Source organism: Xiphophorus hellerii, chromosome 2 (assembly GCF_003331165.1).
Source record: "Xiphophorus hellerii strain 12219 chromosome 2, Xiphophorus_hellerii-4.1, whole genome shotgun sequence".
Lineage (NCBI taxonomy): Eukaryota > Metazoa > Chordata > Actinopteri > Cyprinodontiformes > Poeciliidae > Xiphophorus > Xiphophorus hellerii.
Window position 1 is genome coordinate 11,103,851 of NC_045673.1, and position 27,995 is coordinate 11,131,845.

Below are 27,995 nucleotides of genomic sequence, written 5' to 3' on the forward strand. Positions count from 1 at the left end.
ATGAGACTCTTAGGACAGAGGGTAAGCCACAAAGGCCAATGCTAAAAAAATCTACCTGTTTAAAGTGGTGAATCCAACCAGCAATCAAATCAAATTTTATTTGTATAGCACATTTCAGCAGCAAGGCATTTCAAAATGCTTTACATCATATCAAACACAGAAACACAATGCAACATAGAATCAACAATCAAAACACGACATTAAGTCAGATTCCATCAATAAATTTGTAATTGATTACGTTTCAAATACAATCCTAAACCATGTTAATGGGAAATTGAGATGGAGGATAATGTGTGGCAGAAGAAGGCGCAATGATCATTCAAAAGTTTGAAGGGACACGAGGAATATTACTTGTGCAGAACAATGTCAAAAAGCTTTTGTGCTCTGGGAAAAAAAATATTGGACATTTGGTTATTCTTCATGTCAGGAAAAGTATATTTTGCATTTTATTTTGAAATTCTACTTGTAGAGGAAGAATGCATAGGAGCAGAATGTAAATTGTTTGAAGCCCTGTGTGAAGTTTCCAAAGACTTGAGGAGTCATCTCATCTGCTGGTTTGGGTCCAATGTGTTTTTACAATTTCAACATTTTGAGCAGGATTTGGCACCTGCTTACACTGCCTAAAGTACCAATACTGCTGAGGTGACTAAGATATCTCTGTTTCTAATTGCCCAGCAAACTGCCTTGATCTAAATCTCATGAAAATCTCTGGAGTATGTCACGAGAGACACCAGAGTCAACAATGATGTATGACAACTCCTGAAGGCTGATATTAGAGCAAACTGGGCTTCCCTAACATCTCAACAGAGTCATAATCTGACCACTTCCATACCACGATGCACTGATGCACTAACTCATGCCAGCATTAGGTACACATTTTACAGTGCATGAACATGTGTTTGTGAAATCAGTCTTCAGTAATATTTTATTTTTCTAAAAATCATAATTGTGTGTGTTCCATAAATTTGATCAGAAATAAACATCTAAAATATGACATTATCTGTAATAGTAGTTTCACTTCTTGTACTGAATTACTATGTAAGATAAGCAACAAAAGAAAGTAAAACAGGTAAAACTAATGATGCATCCAAGTATTTTAGTTTACAGTGAGCATTAGCTAACAAGCACTTATAATTGAAGTGTTGGTATGTGTGTCTGGGAGGAGCGTTTCTAATGTAGGAAACCTTCCCTTGGCAAACACCATTTAGCTGAAAAATGTCTGTATGATTATGCAAAGGGTGCCTAGGGGGTAAGAAAAAAAAGGAGAATGAATTAATAAAACTATTAACACACGGTGGAGGAGATGATGGAGATGCACTCTCCTTAGCCACCTGTAAGCGCTCAGAGAAGGGGCCGACCTCGGGCAGAGCGTCTCTGCCAGGAGGGGTTAAGAACGGCCTGACAGGTTTGTTTTATGGTGCCATTAATATGATTCCACTAAATGCGTCCTGCGCCTTCTCATGCAGATCCCCTGGCCAGCAGAATCCAGCACCTAATAATAAAGCACTCAGCGATTAAAAGTGTGAATAAAATAACTTAAAGCTGAGCAAGCATGGCAGCTCCCACCACCCACACGCTCCCAGGAGAGGGGAAAAGGGATCGTAGCAGTAACAAAGGGACAGAGACACCTTCCATAAAAGTTTCCACTATTCTGTAAATTGATTAACAAGGGGTGGCCCTGATCTACGAACTGAAAGCACCGACTGCCAGACTACAGAGATGCCAAGCATTCTCATTTTACACTATAGTCGACAAGCTATAAAAACATGCATCACATCAGCACAACACAAATAAGGCTGTTGATGAGCCGAAGAAGTCTAATGCCATGGCACAGAGGTCTACATTCATTACAGTGTTAGAAGAAAATTCCACTTTGTTTTTGTGTGGTGAAATAAAAAAAATACCCTTATTTTTTAACCATGTACCAACCAAAAACAAAAGATTTAATCTTGGCTCTCTGTCCTCACTGTTTCTCTTCAGTTGCACTCGACTTGGAAAGCTAAACAAAGCGAGAAGAGTGCCAGCCAGCATTATGAGGGTCAGTCATGGGGGCTGTGGACGGTTGCCAGATTACGTGAACGCGAACTGAAAGAGTTTAAGACTGACTAAAGGCTGCAGGGTTTGTGTCTCAATGTGTGTGGTTGTTTTTGTGAGTGTGTGAGGAAGAGAGACAGAAAAAATAAAAACATATATAGTGCACATATATAAATAAGTACTTCATTAATGCAATATAGGACCTTTTACAATGAACATTTTGAACATTCAACAAATTATAATTTGCTTAGTAGTAGGAGTTATAATTTGACTAGTAAAGGTTAGCACAAAATTAAATTCCAAAAATGGATATTCAAAACACAAAAACAACAATTTGGGCTTAACTGTGGCTTTTCCGATGCCTTTTTCGAAGACTATTGCCTCTTTGAGGGGGATCAGAAGCACCTTTTTAATTTTCATGCCATAACTTTATGTTATTTCTTTGCAAAACATTTCCAAACATTCAGAATTGTCTTTCTTGTAAGAGAGGAAAATGTGTGAGTCTTCTTTCAGCCAGATGACTGGCAGTGTGGAGCCACAAATGGAGTGGGTGAGCGAGTCTTTACTATATACAGCTGGAGAAAACTCCAGTCACCCTCACTGAATAGACTTTAACCATCAAGAACCATGGGCCTTTTGTTTGTGGTTCTGAATCCAAGACATTTATCTATTGTCATTTTAAACTTGACTAAAAATGCCACATATTCAAAGAATTAGCATAAAAATGTTAAACAAAAATATGTGTAATGATGTAATTGCTGTCATTTAAAATGGAAAAGACATGGCTATTCCTTTGGCTGTAAAACTTAAAGGTTCTTTTTTTACAGCTAAAGAAGTGTTTTCCATAAAATGTATTTGTTTCTTTTTTCTTTAGGCAAAGACATAAAATAAACATTTCCTAAAAATAGTAGTGCTTGCTGCAGAGAATATTACACCTATTTTTATTTATGTTTTTTTTTTATTATTTTGATCTTCAAAATTACCACTGGGAGTATAATGTGATGGTTTATCACTCACTCAGCTTGCAGGTTGTTTTTTTTAAATGATCAATGCTCTTTAGTTTCCACATTATCACAATTAAGCCAGTTAAGCAGCAGTGTGCAGCACTATATGAGTGAGGGAGAGGAGGTGACGGGGGTTAAACAAACATAGCACTGCATTACTTTGTGCTTTGTGGAGTCAAAAAATATTGTTCACTCTGACATTTCATTAAAACAACTTTAAACTGGAGGAACAGCATGGCAAAATATTTTAGTGGTAATGCTAATAATGACCTTCATGATTGGAGGATTGCTCTGTTCCCATATTAATTTATCTTAATTGTTCTAAACCGGATACTATATTTGTTAGGCTTTAAAAATAACAGTACTCAAAGGCATCAGGGGAGGCTGAAATCATGCTTTTATTTTCTGTTTGAGCTGAAACTGAGTCTGCATGAGAGGGTTGATGCTGGGGACAGGAGCGGCAGGCTTTAAAGTAGCTGTAAATGCAGAGCAATGAGACATGTAATTTGTGTTGAGCTCGGGCCAGTGTGGGGGGACAGGCTTTCAGGGGGTGTCGGAGTCAGAGGAAGCGCAGATAAGATTTCTCTCCGGGGCAGGTACAGAGAGCATGTGTGTGTATGTCGGCGTGTGTGTGTGGGCAGTCGCAGTGCTCTGAGCTAACGCTGAATAAATATTTCACATACGCTCAGCTCATGTCTTATCAACTGAAAGGGAAGAATAGAAAGAGGGAGAGCGGGTGAAAGAGAGAGCCTTCACTTCACTGGAAACCGACACTTCAGCCAGGTTGTTTGAAAGTGTGATGCAATTACTATTTTATCATGTTTAAGAAAAACAACGGCTTTCTAACACATACAAACTGCAAATACTCCATGGGTAGTTTTCTACATCAGAAATGTGTATTTTCATAGGATGATCTATAAAATCTTAAGACTTTATATCAACATTTTTTTAAGTTGCAAAGCAAAAGATTACAGGCAAATTCCACAGCTTCAAAGTGCTCCCACACAGTCCAGACCAACACTGATAGCTCTTTATTAAAGCACTGAGGAGGAGCAGCTGCGCAAGGCACAGCATTAGCATTTGCTCACAGACCCAGCTCTGGTTGTTGTCTCCCTGACTGTCTGACACATCAGGAGCACCAGTAGTGCGAGGCTGAAGCAGGGCAGTCGGAACGGGCCCCCGTGGTGCCTGTCAGTGGTGGCTACATTGACCCCGCACTCCGGCACTGGCCACTAGTGTTTAATCCGTGTCGGGAGCGTTAACACTGAGCGACCTCCTGGGTGACAGATCTGCCATGCGAGCCTTTTCCCCTGAGGAGGTGGGGAGTAGGGCAGAGGGAGGTGGCGGAGAAGTGGGAGTTCGGGGGTTTGGGGATTTGGGGGGTTTGGGGGAGTGGCATGGACTCTCCCTGTCAGCTCAGCTCACACACGCTAACGCATTGGGGCCAAGATGGGCCTTGAAACAGCCACACCACACACACACACACGCACATGGAAGTGGACAGGTCGCTGCCTCAGCTGCACAAAGAGAGGTGTCCTCTGTGAGCAGGAAGGTGGTGAGTATGTTAAAGACAGACATTGTAATACGGCACACACACGGAGGTCAAACACAGAGCACACTACAAGCGGGCTTCAAACAAGCCAAATACAAAACAAGATACAAGAAATTCATAGAAAAAAGCCACACGTTTACTTCATTTTCTTTTTTTCTTTTTTTTAAGTTTTGGCTATATTACACCACAAGCAAATTTACAGTGTTTAAAAGCACTATGAAATAACCCTACATATTGTGAGGAAGTAAAAATAAAAGTTTATGAGTTCATTGCTCAAGGTATACCAAGGTTTTATGTTATGGTTTCAAAATCAAATCATATGTTCCTGTGATTTAAATTCCTTTACAATAAGATCTTATAGCTAGTGTTGGGATGACAATGTTTTTTCTTGCTCTCCTGCTGTAGTGCGGCCACACTCCATCACTTCAAAATTTTGCTGAATATTGCCCGTCAGCGGGTTGAAAGAAAGTTACAACATATTACCTTTGCTTGAAAAAAAAGATGAATTTGGCTGCATGGAAATGTTTGTAGTGCTAGTTCATCAGTGTTCTAAAATTGCAGTTGCTAAGCTACAAGTGACTAAGTAGCCAGCTAATATCAGCTTATCCTCCCTCTGTTATTCTATAAAGAGAATGCCAAAAACATGTAATATTCTGCGCAATAGTCATAATAAAAACTACTTCTAAATTTAGCAGGTGTAAAACTTTGCTTCAGTGTAGGTATTCTCTGCTTTAAACTAAAAGAAAAATAAGTATTATTAATACCACTGTTATTACAGTAATTGTGGCCATGTTTATTTTTAGAAGAGACAGGAATAACTGACACATTTTCATTTTGATCAAGTGTTTTGTTTTAAATCCTTGTGTAGAAATGGTGAAAGTTTTGTACTTTTTCTTAAAAGTTACCATGAGAGTTCACCAACTTGGTTCTGCAAAATACTCAAAGACTTGACTTTTCATTTATTTATTTATTTTTTTAAAAACTATGACCTCTATATATAAAAGCATCCGGAAATCAATATGCTCTTTCATCCATTTTGTTTTGTGTTTTGTAGAGTTCAGGCATATATATGTTGAAGCACTGAAATATTGTTATCCCATTATTTTCTGTCGGTCTGAAAACTACTATATCCCTACAATACCTATAGCACATCTTTTCTCTTATATTTTAAACTTCCTAAGAAATATATATATATATATATATATATATATATATATATATATATATATATATATATATTCTTAGGAATATATATATATATATATATAAGATATATAGCTAATTTAGATCTTTAAGAAATTTGGAAGTTGGTATCAGCTAGAAATGGCCAACAAAGCTGATCAGTGCATTTCTAGTTGTCAAATTGTGTCAGTTATTTATTAATACCACTAATAGGGTGAAATGTCCCCCGGATATGAACTGTATTCAGCCAGCCTCCAGAGCTTTCAACTTACATTTATTTGAGGAAAGCCTGACAATAACACTGTTTTAAATCAAGAGCAAATCTTGAGGGTTTTTACATATACTCATTAAATAATTCATAGATTTCTGACTAGAAGAAAAAAACATACAAGCAATTCTGCATCGTTTTTTCCTCCCCTCTAGACACATTCCCACTGCAGAGCCTGTTAAAAGTGCCACTACCATGACAAAGGAGAGCATAACCCCCCAGGGACTGAAGAAACCCACTACTCTAAGGCCTTCAAACTTTTTACAAACAGAAAGAAAACAGACGCAAAGCAGAAACATCGAGACAATTCACAGGCTAGCTGTTCTCACAAAAAGGCTTGGCCATACTGCAATGCAGCAAATAACAAAGACACAGATCCAACACTTACAAAATATCTACATTTCACGGACAGTGTTAACAAGGACAATTATGACAACTCCGATTATGGCCTTGATCTCGGCCTGGGCCGGTGTTCTGCCTAATAGAGTCGACCGCAGCTGACTCCACACAGGTGGTCTCCTGAGACCTCTGCAGCCTGATCTGACCCTGTCCTGCCCTCATCTGGGGAGACGGCAAGTCTTTCAGCGCCCGCTGCAGCTGCCAGGCGTGTTTACAGCTGTGCCGCATCAAACATTCATCAAATGCCATCTTTACAGTGTGTGATGTGAGGCAATCAGCATTTCACAGGCTGTCAAATGATGTCTAAACCACTTGCTACCTGGCAGTGTCAAAAAGAAACACTCACAGAAGGTGTACAGGTTTCTTTTTAGTCTAACTCTTGACAGATGAAGTACCAGATATGCTAAAATATTAATTTTGACTAAATACTTAAAGCAGTCTAACGACAGCAAATCTCAAGATCAGCTTTTAAGTGTAAATGATCCTGTTTTCTTAAGCCACTTTTCACTTCATCAAAATCAAAATTGTTCAAGTTCTGAGGCAAATTGTTCAAGTTCTGAGGCAGATTAATTTGGCTGGCTAATACTCACTTTTTTAGGTGTTCTTCATCTTTTTAGGGGGGTTAAGGAAGAAGAAACATGTGTCTCCTGTAGTGCACATAATGGAGGATTTCACTCCAAAGTTGTTCCCACAAATGGCTCCTGTTAGGAAGAAGTAACTGACCTGATCTCTTTATTGGGCTCAAGTTTGGCAGTTTCCAGCAGTGCTGTAGCACCATCTACAGGCAGCAAGCCAGTGTGCAGCAGAGAACTCTGGGTGACCCCATCCTGCAGTCACTGCTGATGTATAGCACATTTATCTCGCTCAGTCTTAGCAAAAAGCCACCATCTAAAAGGTGGTTATTTTATGTAGAGTTTTAGCTGTCACATTTTTCTCTCTCACAAAGAAGTAAACATACTGTTGTCAAAACCCTTGAAAAGCGTAGCTCTTCAGCTCATTACTGTGGCATAAACAAGGGGAAGAGAAGTAAAAAAGAAGAAAAAACATGGACCATTTATTGTTTGCATTTGGATTCAGTGATGAAAATGTTTACAAAAATTTGCCAGAACTTTGTTTAAATGTTTTTTTAAGTTGGTTTTTTTTATTACATTGGCTAATTAGAGATACCATTTTAGAACTGTAACTCATGAGCGAAAAACTTAATACAACTTTAAACAGTTAAATCAAGTGACCTCCTTGCCCTCAAAAACAGCAAATATTTTCACAGTTAAACAAAAGTACATAATAGCGGCATAAAACATCAAGCTATATGATTTTTATTGTTGCCTCGCATAAAAGAAACATTCTCACATTTCAATGGTAAAACCCTTCACTAAAGATAAACCACGGTAGTGATCCCATATGCAAAGTTTAAATGCCTTACGTCCTAACAACAATTCCATAATGCATACAAGAATCAGCATAAACAGGGTAGTACTGTGCTATACATGCTATGATGAGGTCAGAAGATTGGCCTCTGGGACAGAGTGAAATAATGGCTTTGTTCCTGGTAAAGCACTAAGTATCCCACAGTACCAGTGAGAACAAGAGGGGAAAAAAAATAGCAGCAGTGGTTTATATATATATGTGTGTGTGTGTGTGTGTCAATAGCACAGAAAGGTAGGATTGGCCAGTCTGCATGATTAATAATGTATTGTAATGTATATTAAAGCTAGACCCACCACTGCAGCATTTGCTGCTCCGAGGAGCCCCGCGCTGCCTGCCTGCCACTGTGGAAAAGAGCAGACACTGGTGGCATAATTACGCACATCTGAGAGGCAAGCAGAGGCCATCTGTCAATGTCTGAATCAGTTACCTTATTACCACTGCCTAAAGATGTAAAGATAGGAGTGGGAGCCGCTTTCATTAGAGCGCACGGTGGCATGCTGCTTTAGACGGCTCCAAAACACTATCCTAATTGGAAATGATGACTCGGAGGAGGAGAAGAGACTACATGGTTGACGCCCTAGGAGTGGGCAGGGGCACGACTGTGAAAAAGTGGCATGGCACTGGGCTTGTAATAATGGTCATACATGACCTCATTGCTGCCCTTGCCGTCTCGTGGCTGGCAGCATACGTTCTGTTGCGATATTTACATGCTATTTGCATCTTTTACTATGCCAATTGCTAGTCAAGGATATGATAAATAATTGTCAAAGAACTTTTCACACAGTGAACTTTTAGTCTGTCGATGAGTGGCTGATGAATAACTGAAGCAGATTCAATCTGGGCAACTCTCACCAACCACCTTCGACACTTTGAGTACTTAAAGCTCTCCTCATCACAGACAAAGGCGTACTCTTACTCCTCTCTCGTTGGCTTTTTCAGCATTTCAACTGCAGTTTGTAGTTAAGCAGTATGGAGGAGCCTGGAAATATTACTGAACTGAGTTCACTCATATAGTAACAATACCCTGGTTTCACTGTATCACAGTTTAAGCAATTCATTCGCATTCACTCTAATTGTTTTAAAAGAAATGCATAAAATGGTTAAATAGCTTTTATTCAAAACAGAAAAGCAACACTGTGGATACAATGATATAAAAGGTTGACATAAAATAATAGCAACTATTGTTATGTTGATATATAGCAAAAGCATGCAATAACTACCCCTAAAATTTAGTAGTAGTTATCAAGTGTCAGAATATCAAATCATTTAGATGTCTGTGTGTAGTAACTCCTTAAAAGAGGTGACAATCAAAGCTTCCAAATTGAATTTTTAAGAAAGTGTTATATTAATAAGAGTGTACCCATTTAGTGTCCATACCATAAGTGGTCATGTTTTTTGTTTTTTTTTACATCCAGATATATTTCAAACAGCCACATGTATTTTTTTATTAGTGAAGAAAAGCATAGTGGCCTTTACTCAGCCAGCTGAATGGTATTGCACAGCAACAGGTGAGGAGACAGGGGGGCTGTGTTACTCTGCACTAAATACAGTCAGAGAAATTATCAGACTTTCAAGCAGTTTCTCTGGCATGCCATTAAAAATCTTATGGGAACATGGAGTGGTATATTTAGTGTTATAAATATTTTAACTGAAAGCTTTGCTAAAATGGAAAACATCTACTGAATTTATAAGTAGTTTTGAGTTCCTATTGCAGAAAAATATTATTCCCTCTACCTATTCTGCACTTTTGAAAGTAACAGAAAAATTTTGCATTAGATGGTTAATTAGAGTCTTAGCTATCTGCAGTAAAGCCTGTGGTCAGCAGCTTAAGGCCTGGTGCACATGGGAAAAATTTTCTCTAAAATAAATTGACATTTTCAGAAACACTTGTTTCAACACTGGACTCTCCAGAAATGTTTTCCTACACAGGAAACATGTCACTTAAAAAAGCAATTTTAGTTTAAAACAAGTGAAAAAAACGGTAGCCCAAACATAGCAATGTCGACACTAACACTAACTAATTTAGGGACGCTAGGTGCGATATTGTGACCTTTAGTGACCTCTGTATACTTTTATTAACATCTTTAAAATATCATCACATACAAGAAGTTTTCCAACATGAATGAGGACAAACTGTTAGAAACATCTTTGTTAGATTTGAAGAATCTCTACAGCCAACACCGCTCAGGTGGTAGACTGCCTTCAACTGCTTACAAACATGCAGATAGTAAGTTGCTAGTTCTAGTTTTGGTCCAGTGATGGGTCTTGTGTCTTGAATACACAAGTCATGACTGCCCAAGATTTTAGAATGGGAAACATTTCTAAATCTCTGAACATGTGAATTTTCCTCTAGGATTAATAAAATATATTCATTCATTTATATGCTACAGTTTTATGTCAGCCATAGAAAAATTTAGTGGTCTTCTTTCAAACAGCTGACAGGCAGTGTGCAGCAACATGTTGGAGAGGGCAAGTGAGTGAGAGGTACTCTGTACTTCATATAAGAGAGAAAAAAAACTTTGGATATCTCAGCAATTTCTATTGTACCTCCTTTAAAGAACAGCACAAGGAAACATTTTTGTGATCCGAGACCATAACTTTTTAAACCTTCATAGAAGTAACAGCCCCGTGCCAAGTAACTACTTAAAGTCCAACTTCACTACATCGATAAGAATAAAGGTACAATGTTTGAGTCTTTTTCTTCTCTCTGAAAAAGCTCTATTTGCATGGTATACTCCTAAAACAGCAGGTGGAATGGAAGTGGAAATGAGAGATTATAGTGTTTTACAGCACGCACACCTTGCCTGCGGAGGATCTAATTATAGGTGGAGAAAGAAGGCCCCATCCCGCTGACCTGTCACCTGTCGGACCGCAATCCTGCCTGCATCCAAGCCTTCCTGTCTGCCTCCGAGTCCCCTGCTATCTGCCCCCCACTCTCTCTGAGCTGTCTTCCTCTTTTTGAGCTCCAACTTTCTTTTCCAGATAGCAGCCTGCCTCCCACACTCTATCCTTACACAATTGCCCGCATTGTTCTCCATCTTCCTGTCTGTGTGTCCGCCTGTCTGTCTGTATGCTGTGCTGTTCTAAAGGCTGTGATACACTGAGCCCGGTCGGTGCCTGAGGGGATTTGCACCTCAGTATCACTGAGCAGGGCTTATAGAATACACCAGGTATGAATTGCATGTCATCCTGAGACGGAGTAGACAGAAGAAAGGCGGTAAAAGGAGAGTTTCTTCACACACCCTGTCTGTGACCGCTTCCTCACCCTGACACAGTGCTGGCAGGGCTTTCATGGCAATTGTACACTCTTAATCATGACATTACATGCACTGTGCTCTGGGAGATTCACTAGGTGCTTTCAGATTATTTAAGCTTAGGACCTAAGATCACACACCCTCATTAAAAACAGCTAAACAGAGACATTTAAACAAGGTTTAAACCTCAGAGGCAGACTGTCACTACTCCAACAAAGGAAGCTCAGACTGTGATCCTCCTTACACCATCCCCTGGGTTAGAAGGCTTTGCGAAGAAGTCAGATGCACAAATGCCCAAACCCCACCCTTTCAAATATACTCTAATGTCATCAGAACCGAAGAAAAGCCAAGTGAGGTTTGATTCAAAGGATAAATCACATTCATTGAATACGCACGGCTAAAACAAAGACAGCCAATGCTGTTTTTTTTGTTTTTCATGGGAAAAAGACCAGCACAGAGACAATGGCTAAAGCAAAGATTTGCCTCGACATCTCATTCGCTTGAAAAGAGTTAACGGCGATCTGCAGTGAAACGGGACAAAACTTGCTCGCCCCAAGGCTCGAAGAGAGTTCATTAAGATAAGGCAATGACTTACCAGAAAGGCTATTAGACTCCGTTGTCTGCTCTCCCACTGAAAACAGCTTTTAATGTACTGTAACGTGTACAGAACTGCTGTGGTGATTTTTCGAACTCGATATATATTACTGGCAAGGATCTGGAAGAAAATAGTTTGAAGAAAACAACAGTTAGAATCATTTGTTACTGGACATAAAGTTCATGGGTGTGAAATGTGCTTAAATCAGCTGTACTGATCAAAAACAATTAAACAAATTAGTTTGATAATCACTTAACAAAAATTCCTCCTAAATATCTGTGAGTTGGAATGTGACTGTCTTGCCTATGTTTTGCCTAATTTGTTAATAATAGCAAAAAATAAAAAATAAAGAAGCTTGGAGATCACCTTCTTGTTGAACTTTGGATTTTCCTCGATTAATTTTGCCTCCTTTGGTTGGAAGGTTTTGACCCCAGCTCTGACCTGGGACCAGAATAAAAATGAATACAGTAGTTTTATCACATTTTCTTTATTCCACAGTGTATATATTGCTGTATATATTGTTGAAATCTCAAACAAGGCAAGGGTCATTATGACAACAAATATAAATACCGCAACTTTCTAGAGACACAGTACTTAGACAAAATTTTGAAACAATTAACACTTTGCAATTACTTGTTTAAAATAGTTTTTTACTGCTGTATATGTATGTATAGAGGACAATGCAACTAAGAATACACTCCTCAAATGTGAATTGTAACTAACTGAACTGTCTTCTGAAAATGGCCTAGCAGGATAGATAGTCAAAGCAAATTGTTTCCTCACCAGCAGAGCGCAATACACGTGCAAAAATATTTCAAACCAAAAGGAATCTATAATTTTTCTAGAGAATGAGATATTAAAGTTTTTCATACATGCAAGAATAATAATAAAAAAAGGTTTACAAAACTCTGGTCACTCCAGGACTTTCTCTTGAATCTGATTAAATTAAAAAGACTATAAGGAACAGATCATTTAAAACCATATCCTCTGAAAACCGAGGGATATCCTTTTATAAAGGTTACTGATTCATGCCATCTCAAACACATTCAAATTGATCCTCACTTTGTTATAGATGACCTCCAGCACCAGTGTGATGGTCCCTTTGGAAGTTCTTTCAAGGCATTCTTTCTTCAAGAGCAGACACATCGGCTCACCACTCTGAACCTTTCAGAATTTACAAATACAGTTAATGTGTGTATTTTGTAAGTGTTTCTGAGACTGTATTTATATTTAATGTTTTAAGTATAAAATTCACAAACTTACTGTCAGTAAAGGGACAGTTACTTTTCCCAAAAGGTTTGGGGATCTGTCACCATTTTCATCAAAGACAGTCACCTCCACAACATCATGAATGTCCTTTATTGGGCTTTAGAAAAACAAACACACACACACGCACACCCCCACACACCTTTAATATAGTAACAAAAATGCAAGGTGATAGGATCTATTTGAAAAGTTTCCTTACAATGTAAAGGTCTTGTACCACTCTGGATTGATGCTCCTGTTAACAGTGTGAGTTTGAAGTTTGCAGTTCCCAAGCTCGACAACCGCAAAAGGGTTGCTTTTTCCTGCAAATGGTAAAAGATGTTTTATTGTCTAAAGCAAAGAAGAGGCAAATAATATGAACACAGCAGATGAAAAGGTAAATGGATTTTTACCATTAATGTCTGTGGCTGGAAGATCGTTTGCTTTTAGCACACTAATCTGAAGGAACCCGACGTCTTGTAAACACTTGTGAGAGTTTATCAAGCTCTGAAAGAAACAAATTGGAATTAAAAAGTAAATGATGACTACAAAAAGGCCAACATTTTAGTAGTCTTGATATTGCTACATACAAGTCTTTCCATCACTGCGTCTTTCTCATCTTGATTCGAAAAGGTGGGGTTTTCAGTGTCAGAGATGGAGACGCCCCAGGAGGGTCTCAGAGTGACCAGGAAGACCAGCTTGCCTTTTCCGGGGTTCAACACATAATTGTGATCCATTCTTTCATTTAATGGAAGCTTCCATACCTCAATGTCAAACCTGAAACACAAGAAGGTTTATGTCAGATTTACGGTTGTAAAATTTTACATTTTTGATACCGTTTTCACACCGTTATGATTACATTTAAAACAAATGAGTCACAAAAAATATAATAAAATTATTATTGTATAATACCACCATCTTTTTCAGCTATAAGTATAAAATAGGAACTTAATTCAAAATTAAGTGCAATTTAAAACCCATTTTGGAATCTGGCTATATTATGGACTTTATAAGAGCAAAAAATATTAAAGGATATACGTTATATAATAGTGTCAATAATTTTTTCAAGAAATATGTGATAGACAAAAAGCGAGCTGAGATTACAGCAAAAAGTTAGTGAAGAATGATGTTTGGAATATTAAGCTCAGGTAATAATGCAATTGGTCACCAAACACAAATATCATGACTGTAAAAGCTTCAGCAGAAATTTTAGTTCATAAAGAGGAGATATATTTAGTGATTTGTCCTCTGAAGAGGTCAGGTTTGTCTGAGTGCAGTAGCTGGTAGACCTAGCAAACCAGCACCCCATGGAGAAATTTCAAGTACTTTTGTTTTTACTGGGCTGGACTCAAAAAAACTCTTTTTATTTCAGAAAATTTGCTTCATTACCTATTACTATCACAACATTTTTGAGATTTGTAGGTTTTCTGTCTCTAAAATATAATGATATGCATTTTGGTTTTAAGAGCCTGCAGAGACTGAACAAAATTCTGTAAACAGCAAATGTGGGAAAGTTACCAGTATCAATAAGTAAATACTCACGCCCCCCATGATTCTGCACCCTTCCGCCCTCTCTTTGCGCACACCTCCACCTGTAATGGTTCCAGGACGTCTTCAAATTTATTGAAGTCAAACTGCTCTCTCCACTGGGGATTTGGCTGAATGCAAAGGTTCTAGAAAATGGTAAGGCACAGTTTTTAGCTAATATACAATAACACAGATGTATGCTTAATGGAATGACAGGTTTATCACATCAGGTTATCTCCTTTCTGACACAGGGATAAAGTCTTTGTTCAGCCTGATCCGAACGAAGCAGGAAACAGAAAAAAAAAAAAAGAGAGGTGTGTTGTGTCGTGCATGTATGTGTATCGAGTTGTGTGTGCTTGTACGGGTACACCTCGGTTGCCACTCTGGGATTGTAAACACTGACAGCTTCCAATTAGAATCAGCTTTGTTCAACAAACAAACAAGCAGAGAGGAAAGCAGAGTGGTTTACAAAGAAATGACACGACAACACGAGACAAGTGCACCGTAGAATCATCGGGGGGGTAGGCCAACAAATACAAGTAAGACGAATAGGGCATGCTGGGTATGTAAATGAAAGCAATGAAGCCCAGCACTTTGCAGCACAGTGAGAAGCGAGTGGCAGCCCTTCCTGGTCTAATGAGCTGCCTCTGCCATGGCCCAGTGAGCCAAGGTGCAGGTGAGTCACTGACGGGAACCTGCTGGGAGAGAGAAGCTGGGAAGTGAAGAGATAGCAGCTGGAAGAAAAGTAAACCGGAAAGGCTAAGAAAGCAATAGGAGAAGGGGGAGTAGATGTGGGGAGAAAAAAGCTAAACAATATAAACAACAACAACAACAAAAAAAAGCAAAAAAGGCCAACCTTGCTTTTGTATTTTTGATCCCCAAGGCGGAAGCGGACGTAGACATCACCATGACCATACTGTGGCATGTTTTGTCCCTCCACCAGAGTGACCTGGAGTATGCCTGTCCAGATCTGGCTTTTCAGGTGATTTTTTGATGGGTCACTAGTCCGCGGAGTTTGGCCCTGGTTCGGCTGTAGTAGAACAAAAGAAGAACATGGTGTAAAGAGCCTCAAAGTAAATATCTATTTGAAGCATAATCTTACTCTGATAGTTTAAGAGAATCCAATTTTAATCTAAGAATATTTATACAATGTAGAAAAAAGGAGCGACAATTTAGGTTTAAGAACATCAAACCAAAGAATAAACTCTTGCGTTATGTAACTTGAAAGATAATTGCAAAGTAAACATGTTTTATCAAAAGTTTCATACTACAAAACAAGACAGCATGCTCGTGCGTCACCTTTTAGTAAACAAGATAAAGCAAACAAGTACAATCGTACAGTGGCCAAAATGGCACCATGTATTGAATATTTAATAATCCTGAGCTTAAATTAAAATAACAATCACTAATTTACAACAAAATTAATTTCTTGCAATTTATTAACTAGTTTTTACTTTTCATTTAGTCCAAAATAAAAAATCGAGAACAAATGTGAGGGTTGAAATGTGAGCCGAGAGACTTAAAAGACCTAAAAGAAATGATATTTAAACTGACATTTTAAAAATTCCAGCATATCTAAAACATATAAGCTTACAGATTCATCAACCTTTAAGAATTATTTTTTGAAGGCAAAGAAAGTTAAAACTTCAAAGCTCATCTTGGCCTCCCCAAGTCTTAGCAAACACCATCAATATGGTGATGGTGGGAGCGCTGCCACAAGTCATTTTCCACCAACCATCACAAAAATAAAACATTTGGAGTTTTCTAGGTGCAGCTCGAACTTTAACTGGAATTGCATGCTTTAAGATTGAAATTTCTCACTCTCTGTGGATTTGGCATGGCACTGAGGAAAAATATATAGAAAAGCCCCTCATTACCTAAGTAAGGTAAGATGATCTGTGGTTCTGTGACCACCTTTCCCTTGCTAGCCTTCTTAGAAAGTGCGGCATCATTAATTCTTTGAAATAGCAGAAGATTTTAAATAAATATTTAGTGACCTCTGTAACAAAGCCAAAAATTGGTTTTAATTTGGTTGCTCAGCAATATTGTGATCCAAATCGAGTGGCCAAGAAGACAGAAATGGTTCACCAGTAGCAAAAATCAATCATCTACCATGTCCATCACAGCTTACTTTAAGGTTTTATGCATCTTTATAAGATGTACTAACAAATTTGTATGTGCCTGTACATAGTTAGAGCTTCTTTTATTTATTTATTTTAGTAATGATACTTCCTCAGCCTAACACTTTATCGTGTTAACTTACTGCATGAAAGTAGGACAAAGGTTTACATTATACAGGGCTATCTCTATTGAAGCACATTAGCACATCTTTACTGACAAGCAAGGCATACACCATGGAGGTTTCCAGGAAAGGCAGGAAGAGAGGACCGTCAGCGAACAGCCAGATGTCCCTGGCTGTGACAGTCCCACTCATCACTGGCTCCCAGACTGAGTGTGGGGAGGCAGGACACTTGGCATACTGCAGCAGAGACAGCAGGCAGCAGTGAGTAATGATGCTAACCATACAGCTCTCTCATCAGCAAATTATGCATACATGGAGTATGTATGGCCGGCGTCAGAGTTTACTGCACATTGGCCAATATATCCGGTCTTAATTTAACAACAGGGTCCCTATATACTTTCTCATGTCCAAGTTTCAACTTTTTTAGATTCAGATTTCTGGAGCTCTCAGTTCACAGATTTATTCTGAATTTAAGGCACGTTTTTGTATAAATATAAGACCTTAAATTTGGAGACCTTAAAACCCACAACTGTATATGGACAGTTGGAACCTTGATTCAAGCAATATTTTTTTCACAATTGCTGCTTTAAAACTAAATAGTAGTTTTCAAACACTTAAGAAGATAAAGGAAATTAAAAAAAAACAGCAAACTCTCCACTTGTGCTATGTGCCACAAAGGAAGTAGAGAGGAAAGGAGGCCTTGATATGTTTCCATGTTGGAGTTCCCGTGAGGCCGTGCAGTGATAGGCCAGGGCTGTAAAAACAAACAGCACAGAGGTTGTGTAGAGCTGACTGTAATTAAAGAGCAGGAGCGTAATCTGCTCTAGCCTCTTTGATTGCCTCGCTCCTTCAGCTGCCCCGCCGACGCCGCTTCAAACGGCCTTGCTGCAACTCCCCCTGCCACTTGGGGGGCCCCTCCTCTTCGCTAGAGGGTCATAACCCACATTGCCACCCAATCCAGAGGGGATCAAAGCATATCTCAGGGACCTGAATTAACATGGAATACCACAGCACAGCCCTATAAATATCAGCCCCTTCAAAAGAAGAGGAACAAGAGGGAGTAGAGGGAGCGATATAAAACAGGCCTCAGCCAAGTCATCCCAAGTGTTTATCTTGGACACATTTCTATCTCAGCGGCCAATAAAACAATTCCACTTAACTGTAAGTGGCCCCTAAAGAGAATCTATTCCTGGTCCTAAAAGGGCTGCACGATTGCTTCCATATGGTGGGACAGCATGGGGACAAGCATGATGAGCTCAGACCCAGGTCCATTTGGCTGGTACCTCAGCACCGTCCATCCACAGCTGTGATATTACATTCTAACATCTGGGTTATTGCCCACCATGCCTGGGAATTATCAGTCCTACCGATCTAAGGCATCCCACATTGGCAACGTGCCTTGAACAGCCCGAGCCCACCACCACCCACCCATCGCTTTTCCGCTTCTCCCACACGCCCCCTCCTGTTTGAAACACTATCACACAGCAGAGTTCTACTCAGGCACTTGCCATTCTTGGTCTCTGTGGTGGTATCACAGAGGAAGAAAATGATGTACCAACTGTAGGGGGAGCTGAACAGTAAGACCACGATAGGTGTTAAATGCAATAAGATACTGTACGTTTCTCAAAAACAAATCAGGGGGAAAATTCTGTATTGCTACATTGTTAAATTAGCAGTCTGATTTAAACGGGTAGAACGTTGTGTATAGTCCCACTGCGCATCTCTGCCTCCCTTTGAGTATCTTTAACCATCTGCAGTGAATAACCTACAACATTGAAGGAAAATGGCATTCATTTCTTTGTCATCTCATTTCAAATTGAGATTGTCTGCTGGACCATCAAGAGACTGAACAGTGGCAGATGTAGTGACAGCATAGGTGTGAAGATAAACCCACTCGCTGCAGAGCGAGTCCCAAGCAGCAACCCTCCAATTTCACTCTGAATCTAATTACAGTAGCAATGTATTGAAAACCACTTGAGGGGGAAATGAAACTTTGTTTACTGCTAAACAAAAAACTCCTATGGAATACTTAGCAAAAAATTCAGGTGACAAATTCAAGGCGTAATATTCTGATTCTGAAAGGTACAAGATTTTGCCACAGTTCTTAATTGCTTAAATACCATATAATTATGGCTAAAAGGTTAATTAAACATCTTTTGAATATAAGTACATATATATTGGCTGTGGTGAAACAAGGTTACACACAAAAGCCAGGGTCCATAACATACTCATAACTCTTTGTTTTACTATTTCACAGTGAGCTACTGCCCCCTACTGCTTTTGTGGGTAAGAACTTCCCAATAAAAGAAAAGCTTTATTTGAAGAATGGTACAGTAATCATACAATTTTACTATAAAAGAAAATGTGGGAAGTATGAAAGTAGTTACCTTCTTTTTTGGCAGAAATCTCTAAAATAAAAAAAAGCATTCATTAGTACATATAAGAAAATGTAATCTGCAAACATTTTAAATGCCAGACATATTCATACATTGCCTCTTTTCACTGTAGCATCTCGGAAATTCAAGCGGACTTCGAGGACAATAACTCCCATGTCATCTTCTTTGCTCTTAGGGTCCTCAAGATGCAACTCCAGTTCATGTGTTCTGGAGGAGGACAGGTTTAAAACCATAATCTCACTTAGGATATATATACAGTGTATATATATATATATATATATATATATATATATATATATATATATATATAATTTTATTTTTTATTTTCTTTGAATTAAATTATGAAATTTACATGAAATGCATCGATCAAGTACTCACTTGTGCAACTCAAGGTTTTTCAGAGAAATCGTACTTGAACCCATGAAGTCATCAGCTGTGAGATTTTTATCATAGACCTGCAACATAGTTATAATTAATTTAATACATCTCATAAAAAATAAATGCTTTGAGTTTGAATTGTATTGAGTTAATAATGGCTACTATTGTAAGTCTGTGCATGTGTTTAAACAAAAATATGCCTACCCGAAGTTCCACATCATGGTTTCTGTCTCGAAGCGGATGAGAGAAGGATTCGTTCCATCGTGGATTCAGGTCCTTGTAAACCACTTTGCTTTTATAGAATTGCTTCCCTTCAAGTTTGAACTTCACATATGGATCACTTGAAGCTGAAATTAATTACATTAAAAAATATCACCTCACTGAGAAATGGATGTGCAACTTTCATATAATATTGGAAGGGATATTTTTATGCAAACATTTTCAGAGAGTGTACTTTTACCTTGCATATGCACTATGTGTAGGACAATACACACCCATCCCCCATGACAATTATGTGAGGTACTGTCATTTGGGGGCAGGACGTGCACACCACACATGGCGAAACCAGGAAAGTAGCCGTTTAATTGTCAAAAGAGTAGAAACACTCGCCAGCATGAGGCAACCAGAACCCCAAAATCTAGAAGCAACCAGTGTTAATCTCCCAAGCCTGTTAAGAAAGTCCGTCTGGGAGCGAGGTGGGGGTATCGGACTTCTTTGTTTCTGCAATTGCACGCAGATTGGCCAAAAAAATGAAAGCCAGCCCCATGCCTTCATTTGTATAGAGGGGGAATAAAGGGGTGCTTGAGAGAGCCTGCGGGGAGGCTTGAATCACATGACAAAGGCCCTGTGGGGATGGGCTGTCAGGCCTGTCAGCTCCCCACTCCAAATGAACATCTCGCAAAGGCAGGCAGGACCCACAGCAGCTCCACCCTGCCAGCCCGTGACAGGGAAACCTCCAGGCAACTTGACAGGAGGAGAATGTGGCAGCTAGCACGGCGAAAAAGCTCTGGCATGAGTGAGAATGGTGACGATGGAAATTAATGGGGGGAAGAAAGGAAAAAGAGGGGAGAACAAAAACCCCAAGGAGTGGGGGGCTGGTGGTGTGGGTCCCTTTCAGAATATGTAATGACAATGTATGCCATTGGTGGCCCTTTGGCACAGTGCTGATTGTTGGGCAAACAGTGCAGAGGCAGGGGGCGTGTATGGGCATTGCATCATCATTGTGCCATCTTGTCATGAAGTGTAAGATCTCAACTAACACAGGATGCTGGGCTTGGAGGGTCTCCTTTTACCCAACAGGATTAGAAAAATAAAAGAGAAAACTCCACAGCGACAGGGTTGATGGTCAACAAAAGAGTAGCCTGAAACTTTGCAAATGAACTGATGCTAATGTAGCTTTGAAATGATATGGAATTACATTTAAAACATTAAATAAATCTACCACTATCTAAACACAAGTTTACATTTTTTAAGAAAAGCAAGTCCCCCAAACACTCAAAATATGTCAGCAAATCATCACGCTTGAGACCACACATCATTTTTTATTCTTGTACTGCTGTAGTTTTGATTTTGGCCACCAGAGGAAGCTGTTGTTTTGAAGTATAAACATTAAACTGATCTTCTGAATGGAATCAAAATTATTGTAAGAGATATCATGTAAGGTTTCTCTGTCTTTTCTTTCTTAAGGTAAATATATTTTTAAGTTAAAAATCATTTTTTATAAGATAGCTACTTATAAAAAAAAAATTGAAGGATTTTGACCTGAGGGGTTAATCATGCACATCGATTCCATGCTTAGTAATCCAGATATTGGTACTGTGGCACTGTGGACAGGTGCCAAATACTGCTATAAAACGAAACAGCATTTTCATACCTTTTTTCATTAAATATCACAAAATGAATGAATAAAACAGAAAAAAATATTTCCAGAGTTTGTTTTTACTTGTGGTTCATTCAAAATAAATAAATAAATAAATAAATGTATAAAAGCTATTCATGAAAAATCTTTTCCTTTTTAAATCTATCAGTCAATTAAAGAGGAGTTACTACAACAACTGCAGTTTTTGTTTTTGAAATGCAGGCTTCCACTATAGTGCAGTCTGCTGTTTGTCATACTGGTCTAACTGCATACTTTGTAATGTTTGTTTTTTTGTTGTTGCTGTTGAATGCTTGGTTGGCATTCTCATAGCAAAGCTGTATTAAAGAAAAACCAGAATACACACCCCATTCTTGCTAATCACACTAACACTTTCCCAATATGACACTTTACATTGTTTTGTGCTTAAACATTACAAACATACGCAGATTTTGTTCACCTGCAATGTTTCATTAAGGCCTCACCCTTTAGCTATTACCAATGGCAACACACAATGGGCTGCATTCCTTAACCGAAAATGGGACTGGCTTCTTTGAATAGCTCCAGCCAGCTGCATCTCAGCCTGCCGTATTGCTGTAAGGGCAGTTTCAAAATATGTACGTTTCTAAGTTTAGCAGGTTGCAAGAGGGACCAGAACCCTTGAGGGTCATCTTGGTGACCTACCGCCACGCCTGCTTCTGACGACCAGATTCCGACCATATTTTAAGTTGATGTTCAGGAGGTACCTCTGGAAACGGGGGGGTGTCGGTGCATCCGGGCCTGGCAAAGTGTCCTATGGAGAAACCAAAGTTAAATTAACATGACTGTTCATAGAAGCTGCTTGGAGTATTTTAGTGTGTGACTACTCACGGTGCCTTCTGTATTATTGTCATCAAAGTCATCACCGTATTCAAATGTTTCTACAGAGTTCTGAATTAGAAATATAAAAAATTATTTTTAATAAAAAAAAAATACATTTCTGCATGTAGTTTGTGTTTATATACAAATTCTTAGAGGTGCAGTATGTAACGTTCATAAAGAATATCTTTCATATATATTTGTTAAAACTTTCTCCATGTCATGACATTTTGTTATGAAACAGATCATCTGTGAAAGATCTATCTCTTCCACCTCCTTCCTGAGCTACTATTGTCCTCTGAAGTACAAAAAGAACAATCAGAGCCAGGAGGAGTGTCTTAACACTGTCAGTCAAATGCTGCTAAATATGCTAATGTTAAAGAAGCAACTCACCATTATAGTAAATATCGTCCATTATCGGTGGTAATGCTAAATAGCCTGAGCCAGACCTTACCACATTTTACCTGGAAATGAGGTAAGATCTGGCACTATGCTACCTGAACCAAAGGGAGGTGGGGGGGAGGGATGAGCAGCGCCTCACAAGATTGAGATTGACAGCAATAAGACCCGCCTCCTGGCTCTGATTGGTTATTTCTAGTTAGGACTGGGAGCACTGGGAGACGGCAGAGGAGTCCAATTATTTCACAGATTATCTGTTTCATACCATACTATCACAATATAGTGACCATTTCAACAAATATGTAAAAAAAATACTTCTTTTTTTACATATTTGTAAAACAATATGTAGCTTTAACTTTTATCTTAAAGCTGCAGATAAAAGTTACATATCTGCAGCTTTAAGGTGCATAGAGTGTCAACAGTGCATAAGAGATTTTAACGATCTTTTTGTTCAGATTGTAGAGAGATTTAAACCACATTGTGTAACAGACTTGTAACACAGGTTTGTAACTGGTTTCGTCACTGTACTTCAGAGCCGTTAAAGAGCAAAAAAGGTTGAGATTATATCCCAGCGAAACCTCAGCAGGTCATTGCAAAACCTTAGAGGCTTTTTCATATATCAAAGATTGACTGATGCCAAAAAAGAAAAAAAAAAAAAAAACGTATTTCCAAAGTAACAAAGTGAATTAAAATAAATCTAAAATTCAGTTGATGAGAATTGCTTTATGCCACCTCTTATCAATTCTTCTTATGGGCAAAAAATAAAGACACATGCTATTTGCTTGTTAGATCAACTATGCAAACATTCAAGTAAATGTGCTCAAGTTACCATACGAACATTAAAAACTATGCTTTTTAATTTTGGGAAAATATTTGAATTAATTCCTAATTCAAAAGGAAGTAATAACTGCATCCAAGTTGGAATGTCTTGGATTTGTGAATCAGAATATAAAGAATGATTTCTAGTGCGAGCTATTGTACAAATTTCACATTTAAGCTAACAAGAGTTATCTAGCTTGATATAGAGTTCAATTAAAAAAAAAACAGAATATTAAAAAAAATCCATATTACTAACCTCCTCTAGAGACTCATCCTGGTTTTCTATGTCCAGAAGACCGTCATCCATGGACATTTCTCTATGCAGAGAGGAAGAAGACACTTGTTCAATATCTTCCTCATCCCAGGTTGAGGGCCATAGCATGTTGACTTGCTCCTCAGTGGGAGTGACATATGCAGAATACAAAGAGAAAGCATCTGCATTGTCAAATTGAGCATCTGACAGCCTATCTGCAGAGGAGTTTGGCCGTAGAGTTTGTAGAGTCAGCTTTTCTGACTTCGGCTTTTTTGTCTCGAACATCACAGTTTTCTTCTGAACGCGAGGACTTTTTTCTTCCCCCATTGAGCTCTCTCTGTTGAGGACGACTGCAACAGCATCAGACATCCTTTTGCGAGTATAGGGCTCTTCCTCGGGTACATTCTCCTTCTCCGCCTGGTCGCTTTCTGGTTCTTTAATGGGTTCGAATGTGAACTTTTGCATGTTTTTCTTGGGTGTTTTCTGCTGTTGTGGAGAAAAGCCTTCAATATGAACATTCCTTTTGCTCTCTGGACTTGAGGTCTTCAAGTAAACCTCATCCTCATAGGCCGGTGGAGCACTCAATCTGTTTGATGATGGAAGATTAATGTTATGAACCCTGTATTGAACGTCTGACACTGAGTGAGTGAGTTTCTCTGCAAAAAGCGGTCCTTCGCTGACTGAACCACTAGCAACAGAATCTGTATCACTCTGACCAGGAGAGGTGCCAAAGTTGTTACCCACTGCATCAGTTTCTGCAGAGCTCGCTTCGCCTTGAAGTGAGGTAAGGTCTGGCACTGACATGCTGCGCCGATTGGCCATGTTCCTTGGTAGTTTGGCAATCAGCTTTTTACGTGGTTTCTTGATTTTGGGTAACTTAGTTTTTAGACGAAGATTCTCCAGAAATTTATTTTTGCCTTCCATCTTAAGTCACACCTGTCGGGAAGTAAACAAAAATGTGAAAAAGAAATCTGTTTCCCTCACACACTGTTTACATAAGAATGATACAGAGAACTACAGAGAACAAATGCATTCCTAAAAGCCCCAAAACAGTGACAAAAGAAGCTGTTTGTGTTATCAAAGCAAAGGTTATAGGCACATTTCAAAAGAAGACTAGAGTGTATCCGCAGCTAGATTATTTACTAAAGCACGTTTCAAATCTTTATGGAGTTAGACTAGTGACGAGCGAGAAACTATTTGGATTGTCAATATAGCTGCTTACCGTTACTCTTCAAAATAATACTTCTATATTTCAAAGGAGTGACTCTTAAAACAAATTTACATTAGTTTCATTATTATGTATTTTCCATGTGTTTTTGTGTTATACATTATCCATAATTATTCAGACAAGTAGTTATTGTATTTTTAGATGCTGATTGTTGGAACTACCCCTTCCTACCTAGAAACTCAAACAGAAAAATGTGACTTTTTTCCATCAAATTTAGACAAAGAAAAGCTAATTTACCTGCTCAGTCGTCCTCTTCTACACACCTTGACAGAGACACACTGAGTTAGTTTCTCACTACTTCACAATTTTTGTTTCCTGCAAATATCTCAACCATTCTAACTATGATGATCAACAGGATTTGTTTCAGAAGCAATGTCAGTTGATAGGTGGAGATGCCACAGTGGCTGAAACTAGCAATACCAGTCACACGAGTCCTAGCTTCAGTGACTCAGAGAATGCTGCTGGTAAACTTGCCGAGGTCTGTCCGAGTTGTCCACGATGGACCGAGCTGCATATGATTCATGATATAGGAGATCAAAAAGTATCTGGTTGAGTAAATGGAGACAAATGCACAAAGAGATTACACTGACACCGAAACAGTTAAATGTTTGCTCAGAGTACAGCAGCCTGTTTTGTAAGTCTGCTGTTGATTTGTATACTTGATGGTTTATTTACACATGAGAGCATGTCTGCTTTTAGCTGCGTATACAACACGCTTCTCTGAATTCTCTTATAGGTCCAAGTGTTTAAAAATATACTTAATGCTGTAATCTAGCCTAATTCTACAGCAGAACTGTCCAAAACAATCCCAAAATACTTCAGATTGATTCTGCAACATGACTGAGGCATATGAAATGTCAGAGCTCATCTTGCACTCCGTTTCACACAGATTCATATTTGTTTACTGAGGAACACAGTTAGCCTAAGCTCCTTAAAACTGAGCATTTGTGTTTGTTAGGTATAAACTTTAGCTTTGTGTCCACACAGAAACTAATGCAACAGACCCACTGCTGTTTCCTCTCTCCCTCTCTGCTTGTCTCTGCTCTAACGGTGGAGACTAACATGACAGCAGATGTGTTTGATTCTGGGCAGAGACTTGTTCAATATTTACTGACGTCTTAAGGAGATCAGGCCCACATGAAAGAGCCACAACTTGGCTTCTAGTTAAAAGGCAGGTTTTGGTATCAGTACAGGGCAAGATCCCCTATGGCAGGTGGCCTCAAGGCCTGCATATCACACAAATCAAACATTCCAAAAACCTTGCTCGGTTGCTCTACACATGCACACTGGATCTCATCCAAGCCCCAACACAGCTGGTCTCATGGCCAGGAAGCCAAAACATTATGCATTTTAGGGGAACATGGAAGCACACAAACAACGTGCAAGGGGAACAGGGAGGTTAGAGGGCGAATATTTGTAGCATATCATTTATTATTTGCTTAATGAATCACTAAAAGCTACTGTAAATAACAAATATCTGTCAGGTGTTGAAACTTCTTGAAGTGAAGACCTTTTTAATCTAATGTAAGACGTACAATTTCTTTTTTCGTCTTAACATTTTAAAACGCCAGCTACAGCCTTCTTTTAGAAAGGCTTTCTCTCGTAAAAGGCTTTCACAAACTGAATACTCACGTGTACTCTCAAGTCAGTCAAACACTAACGTTTTCCAGCATCTGCTGCAAGCTAACTAACTACCTGTTGCTCAGGTTTCTGACGTCATAGTTCTATATCTGTGGCAACTCCGCTCACCTTTCAGGTGGCCCGGGGAGTTTCAGCTCATTGTGCCGTCCTGTACGGGAAGCGCGAGATCAGGTCCCATCTCCTTTATGATTACAGATTGACTATCTATTAAAAATGCTATTAATGTTTATTTCTTTCGCTGTTTAGCTGTTATGTGTATTTATATCAGCTTACCTGTGGTAGCTTTGACTTCGACTCCACATTTTGCGTTTTTTTTTTATATTTTGTTTTTTTATGGAATATTACCTGAAATTAAAGCATTGTTTCAAAGCATATCTAAAAATGTTTAGCAAAAAATGTTGTTGTTTATATGTTAGACCTTGTGTCGTATCATTTTTAATCTAATTTAATGTGTAATCTGCAAGTCACCGCTAGGTGGTACACTTGGTCCTATTTTCAATCAGTCGTGTGACATTAGCTTCTTTTTCAAAGGGAAACTCGACTGGTCCTCAAAACTTGCAAAGATCACTGCTACAATCTCAGTTTTATTAGTTGGCTTAATAAGCAACTAGTCTGGGAGGAGGATGAAAAAAAAATCCTTCAAGATTAAAGTTTCCTTCAGGTTTTGGTGTACAGAAACCCAGTTTAACAGTAACATCACTGTTTAGTCAGCCGAAATATGAAAAAAGACTAATTTTAAAGTGGCGGCATAATTTAGAAACCTTTCTGCATGGAGTTTGCATGTTCTCCCTATGATGTGTTCTCTATGGGTAATGTGGTTTTCTCCCACAGTCCATAAACATCACTTAGATGAATTGATTATTCTAAGTTCTCCAGAGGTATAGGTGTGTGCAAGTATGTCTCTGTGAAATGTCTGAAATATATTCAATACTTTGGTAGAAATACTTTTGGCAATGAGAAATCCATCTCATTATTTACAATTATTAAGAAGTAAAGTCAATTAACACATTGAAACATAGGTGTTTTTCTGATAAATCAGTTTTCTCTTCAAAATGTTATCTGTTGGTAAACACACGTTTTATATACCAATTTATACTTTTATCTGAATAAGGTGCAACCAAAAATAATAATAATAATTGTCGGCTTGCAGACAATTTAAATAGATGTAAGATCCATTTAATTTTCAAGACATTTTGTGAGAAAGCCTATTTTAGCCTCCATCAAGTAGTTGGCCTTTTACTCACTCTTGCATAACTGATGATTGGTATAATGGGAATGAAAACACAAAAATCTTGATTGTTTTTCTCTCTTTTATGAGTGTTTCTAAGCACATATGTGAAATATAGGATTTCTGCATCTGTAGAAGTCATATATTCCCTTAATACAATCAGAAAACCCAATTTTGGGTCGAAAAACACCTCAAAAACCTATGTTGTTT

General features: G+C 38.6%; 1 protein-coding gene across 2 annotated transcripts in view; it reads right to left on the bottom strand.

Moving 5' to 3' along the window:
* Nucleotides 1–25,273, bottom strand: part of mctp2a (multiple C2 domains, transmembrane 2a) — a 42,025-nt gene extending 16,752 nt beyond the window's left edge. The window contains exons 1-17 of one of the 2 annotated variants that reach the window (XM_032587819.1): nt 25,154–25,273; nt 23,692–24,624; nt 22,230–22,289; nt 22,044–22,152; nt 19,709–19,851; nt 19,505–19,581; nt 19,219–19,333; nt 19,118–19,138; nt 15,345–15,518; nt 14,504–14,634; nt 13,552–13,738; nt 13,375–13,468; nt 13,182–13,284; nt 12,980–13,082; nt 12,779–12,880; nt 12,083–12,157; nt 11,717–11,836 (exon numbers count right to left, since the gene is read on the bottom strand). In XM_032587819.1, the coding sequence (XP_032443710.1) occupies nt 11,717–11,836; nt 12,083–12,157; nt 12,779–12,880; nt 12,980–13,082; nt 13,182–13,284; nt 13,375–13,468; nt 13,552–13,738; nt 14,504–14,634; nt 15,345–15,518; nt 19,118–19,138; nt 19,219–19,333; nt 19,505–19,581; nt 19,709–19,851; nt 22,044–22,152; nt 22,230–22,289; nt 23,692–24,612 (2,535 nt within the window). In that variant the 5' untranslated portion in view covers nt 24,613–24,624; nt 25,154–25,273. Of the gene's footprint in view, nt 1–11,716; nt 11,837–12,082; nt 12,158–12,778; nt 12,881–12,979; nt 13,083–13,181; nt 13,285–13,374; nt 13,469–13,551; nt 13,739–14,503; nt 14,635–15,344; nt 15,522–19,117; nt 19,139–19,218; nt 19,334–19,504; nt 19,582–19,708; nt 19,852–22,043; nt 22,153–22,229; nt 22,290–23,691; nt 24,625–25,153 lie in introns of both variants that reach the window. The other variant, XM_032587812.1, reaches the window with a different exon arrangement.
* Between the last annotated feature and the right edge of the window lie 2,722 nt (nt 25,274–27,995).